Source organism: Galeopterus variegatus, unplaced genomic scaffold, assembly GCF_000696425.1.
Source record: "Galeopterus variegatus unplaced genomic scaffold, G_variegatus-3.0.2 Scaffold6926, whole genome shotgun sequence".
Taxonomy (NCBI): Eukaryota; Metazoa; Chordata; class Mammalia; order Dermoptera; family Cynocephalidae; genus Galeopterus; species Galeopterus variegatus.
In genome coordinates, this window is record NW_007733037.1 from 18,405 (window position 1) to 23,601 (window position 5,197).

Below are 5,197 nucleotides of genomic sequence, written 5' to 3' on the forward strand. Positions count from 1 at the left end.
CCTTTTTGTCTTTTTTTACTGACCAGTAACGGGATCGCAACCCTCGGTGTCGCACCCGCACTGGGGACCGGCAATGGGATTGCAACCCTCGGTGTTGAGATCGCAACCCTCGGTGTTGGGATCGCAACCCTCGTGGTTTTTTTTTTTTTTTTTCCTTTTTGTCTTTTTTTACTGACCAGTAACGGGATCGCAACACTCGGTGTCGCGCCCGCACTGGGGACCGGCAATGGGATCGCAACCCTCGGTGTTGGGATCGCAACCCTTGGTGTTGGGATCGCAACCCTCGGTGTTGTGCCCGCACCGCGCTCAGCCAGTGAGCCGGAATCGGTCTCCACATGGGATCCGAACCCTCGGCGGGAGCGCCGCCGCGCTCCCAAGCAGGGCACTCTCCAGTGCGCCACCGGGCCGGCCCTAGGGCCTTGGTTTTCAGATGACGTTCTAGCTGAGGACACCTCTTGGGACAACTATGTACATGCAGTTCATTTTTCTAGACTCTGCAAGCTTGAATTAAGGAAACTTAATATCCACCCTTGGTCCTTTTAGTGTCATCAAAACGGTGTCATAAAACTGGTGCCCTCCCTTTATTGCCGTGTGTTTATGTACCTCGGAGTGTTTTTCCTGCCCTGTCACAGCCTAGAAGCGGAGGCCTGGACTCTGTGGTTGCAGGCTCACGGGCCTCGGTGGTGGGTTTGGTGTTGGTTGGTGCTGCGAATCCCTGGGGAGGACGCCTGTGTCCACCAGAGTGAGTGGCGGGCTTCTTCTGAAGACCCCTTTCTCCTTCAGCCTTTGTTGACCACTCCTTTCTATTTCTTTGGTTTCTGTTACACTGAGCTTTCCAGATTCTCCTGTTTCTTTGAAGTCACCTTCTATTTCATCCTTGCTTCCCGTTCCTCTTCTTAGCCCCAAACTGTCAGATGTCCTTTAACATTTTATCGGTAGAATCTGTATTCATCTCGAAAAATCTCAACTCTCCTGCACGTCACCTTCTATACAAATGGTTCTCAGAGTCACATCTCAGCCTGAAAGTTCCCCCAAGCTGTTGTCTTCCATCTCCAGCTACCCCGTGCCACTTTCCTTTGGGGCCTTTTCTGTCTTCTCAAACTAATCATGTCTGGAGGGAAACCTGTTGTTTTATCTCCTGAGTCGTCATTCCTTCACAACTCACCTTTTTTTCTTAATGTCACTTCCACTGGTCAGAATGCCCTGCCTGACACTTTCAGGTCATCACCTGCTTCTTTCTCTTCCTTGCCTCTCATGTCTATTTGGCTTCCAGATCCTTCTGCCTGATTCCTAGAGTAGTTCATTCCTTCCCATTTTCATTGCTAAGATTTTGGGCTCAGGTCTTTGCAATTTCATGCACATGGCATTGCTGGTCTCTCTTACTGGTCCCTTTGGGTCCTGACTCCTTGGATTTTAGAAATCTGCCTGTTTGGAGATTGAATCTAGTGGTTTTTCTCTGAGATTGCCCAGGGGGCAAGCTCTGGAGCTGCCATTTGGAGTCGTCTGTATACAGCTGACCTTCTCTCCCACTCCCTTCATTCTGACCCTTGTAGTGCAGCTAATGTGATCTCTCTCGTCCCTGACATGATCTAGAACGTGTCTGTGTAGCCTCTTCTTTTTGTTATTTCCAAGTCCTTCTGTCCTCAGGGCCTGCTCATGTCCCCATTGCCCTATGAAGAATATCTTGCTCGTGCTGCTGTCTCTGGAATCCCATGGGTTCCAGCTACTGTGACAACGGGTCAGGGGTTGTCTTTTTGTTATGGTCTAGCTATTTAATCCTAGTGCTCGTTTCATCTTTCACAAGTATCTGTCTTTTCCTCAGACTCTGGGCAACAGAACCTTGCGCACATTGATGTTTGCAGATGCTCGTTGGATTAGATGGTGGAATTGCCATCAGATTCTGCCATCTACTCCTCTGTCCTGGGTCAGGAGCTGGGTTGTTCTTGTCAGCCCTCCTCATCGCTCTTATAGTCCTCAGATGTCGGGTTAATGACCTTGTGTGTTGTGTGCCTGTCTGTTTGTTTTAGCTGCAGATCCCTAGCGTGAAGGGCTTTGATTTTGCTAAGCAGCATCTGGGGCAGCACAATAAAGACGACATATTGATCATTCACGAGCCAGCGCCACTGCCAGGACCCATAAAGGACCACGCCACGCCCTCTGAAAATGGAGATGTGCCAAGCCCCAAGTCCAAGATGCCTTCTAAGAGCATCCGCCACAGAGGAAGGTTATTATTGGGCTTTTGGTATTGTTTTCTATAGCAGAGCATGTTTTCTGTTTTCAGGTTGTCAGTGTCCAATAGTGGAAGGGCTAAGGGTGAGTACTGCCCTGTGTCTGCAGCCCCGGAGGGTGGTGACTTGCCCAGAGTCGCACACAAACCCGAGTGTTCTTGGTCCACTGTATTGGGCTGCCAAAGGAGGCTGTGTGATTTCTTTCCCCAAAGTGTGTGACGTTATGAATCACTACCTGGGATGGTTTGGCAGTCCCCCTCAGACTTGATTAGGTACTAACCAGCTCAAGTGTATAGATTCTGAGGTGAGAGTGCTGGACCCTGCGGAGGTAATACCAGAAGTCACGTATAAAATGTGCAGGGCACACGCCACACACGCAGCCGCTGTTGGCTTCTTTGTCCTGGCCTGCTATGCCAGCGGCTGGCTGTGATTTCATTGCTTTGTCTGCAGGCCACCCTACTCGCATCCTCCTGTGTGTTTTTCTCCAGTTACCCGTGTGTCACCTTTGTTAGCAGATTGCACAGGGCTCTTCACTGCCCCCTCTCTGCTCAGCTCCCCATTCCCAATTTATTTCCATTCCTCCTATCAAAGTAAAGCACATGGAGAATTGCTTATTAATTTTCCAAACTACCTGGAAGTCCCTCGTTGCCCTCTGATCCTGGGAGAAGGTCTGCAGCTGTGCTAAAGAAGACAAAGTTCCTGAATCAGGTTTTGTTAAGTTGACTTTCAGTCATAGCATCATCAGGTTTTGGCTACTGGAGCCTCAGAGTACCAGCCTGCCTTTGAGCTTTGGAATGCTAAGTCCTGATTTTCTGCTAAGAATGAAAAAGTGTGTGATCATACCAATATTTGAAACGATGTCATAGTATCTGTCTTATCAGAAAACCTATCCCCGGGGTTCTGGCCTAGTTTTAAGAATGTAATGGATGTTAGAGTATGATCTTTACAAAGGAAAATGAATTGTGTAGAGCGATGCTATTTGCTTAATTATTTTTCAGGCTAAGAGTAAATTGAATCATTAAAGATTATTTAATACACTAATAAAATTTTGCAAAGTATTTTTCTTCTTTCCTGGTAGTCTCCTCATCATAAACATCTAGTCACAACATTGCAGTTGTTTGCATGGTTAATGTAATATCTTAGCATCCATCAGGGCCACAAGAATGTCTTGGCATTTCACGTTGCCATCGAAGCCAGGGATCCCAAGGAGACAGGGTGCTAACTGATTAAGGATTCTCCCTAGCCTGGTGCACCCTGGATGCTGTGATATCCTTGCTTTTTACATATAGAATCAGATCTCAGTAGTGATCATTGCCTTACTGTTGTAAGTGAAGGCGTCTTCCAAAGATCTGGAGTTATTTAGGGCGACTGCAGAGCTACCCTGGACTCCTAGGGATTCTGTAGACCCAGCTAACCCTGAACCAGGCCTGAACCAGGCCTGAACACTGGGTCCTCTTTGATCCAACTCATGCTGCACCCAGCCTGCTGGTCCAGAAATGACCCAGGCCCAGAAGCCAGGCTTTGAGCCCTAGTAGCTGCAGGTCCGTCTTCCAGTCTGGCACTTAATTTTCTAGCATTTGTTGAAATGCAGCCTGCTGAGACATTTAGCAAGCCGTGTTAATCTATCTTCGGGAGGTGGCTATGTGGTATTAGTGTGACCCTTGAAGGTGCTGTGCCATGAAATAATTTTTTAGACTGTCTCATTTCTACCTGACTTCCACATCCCAATTAATGTGACCTTTTTCTTTTCGTTTGTTCTTGTTTCTAATGTTTGCAATTTGTTTTGTATCTGCAGAGTTTCTCCCTCTGATGCTGACTCTACCGTCAGTGAAGAGTCCAGTGACAGGGATGCAGGCGATAAGACACCAGGAGTGGTCCACGATGGCAAGTCACACAGAGCCCCACAGAGCGGTCTGTGACTCTTCTCGTCCACGTTAAAATTAGCCATTATGAGATTCCCATAGCCTAGGGTTTCACACTACTTCCAATGCTAAGCCTTTTTTGAGAAACTCTGCAGAACAATATTCACCATTCGTATGGTAAATTTCTCAGCATCAGTTGTCACCACCTAACATTGTAGTGGTTTCCGTTTTGAGGCGGGGGGCTGTGCTAGAGGTTAGGGATTCACTGAGGTATGCTTTAAGGCTAAGAGCCTTGTTTCATTCTAGTTTAGAGTCCTACTGGTCTTCCTGCCTGAGGGACAAGGAGGAATCAAGTGGAAACCATAGTCTCAAAAACTGCCCCCAGGGTACGGTGACTTTCTTAGGAACCAATTCAAGGATTTCATAGATGTCACTGTCAGAAAGTGTTTTTTTAATTTTTCATAGGCCCAGGCCCATTATGCTTGGTCCTGTTCCTACGTCTTCCATCCAGCAGGTAGTTTAGTGTAATCTGATGGTTTATCATATTTGCATTGAGTCATATCTAGCATTGTAGGCCAGGTATAAAATGAACTTCACTCCATTCTAAGGTGTGTTACCATGAGGCTCATGTCCTAGAATGAAACTATGCCCACAGATCTTACTAGCCTTGGGAGCATTTTTTTTCCTTTTTGTCTTTTTTTCATGACCGGCAACGGATCGCAACCCTCGGTGTCGCGCCCGTACTGGACCGGGACCGGCAACGGGATCGCAACCCTCGGTGTTGCGCCCGCACCTCACTCAGCCAGTGAGCGGCCGGTCTGTACGTGGGATCCGAACCCTTGGCGGGAGCGCCACCGCGCTCCCAAGCGGCGCACTGTAGCAGTGCGCCACCGGGCCGGCCCTTGGGAGCATTTTTTGGAGTGATGGCAAAGTAGCTTGGCAGCTTGGTTTAGTTTAATAGATTCTATTAAATGTGCTAGTACAGTTATTGTATCTGCTGGGGTTTTTATTTATATTTCAGGATCGTGTTTTAGCAATGCAAAGATAATTGGGGAGCCTCAAGATATTCTTTTTTATAGTAATTTTTGTACTTTTTTTTTTTTTTTT

General features: G+C 47.5%; 1 protein-coding gene across 1 annotated transcript in view; it reads left to right on the plus strand.

Moving 5' to 3' along the window:
- The window catches only part of LOC103606898 (UPF0606 protein KIAA1549), a gene marked incomplete at its 5' end in the record, with an annotated part of 74,547 nt that overhangs the window by 17,710 nt on the left and 51,640 nt on the right, over positions 1 to 5,197 (plus strand). The window contains 2 exons of the mRNA XM_008591458.1: positions 2,028 to 2,224; positions 4,024 to 4,139. Coding sequence (XP_008589680.1) covers positions 2,028 to 2,224; positions 4,024 to 4,139 — 313 coding nt within the window. The remainder of the gene's footprint in view (positions 1 to 2,027; positions 2,225 to 4,023; positions 4,140 to 5,197) is intronic.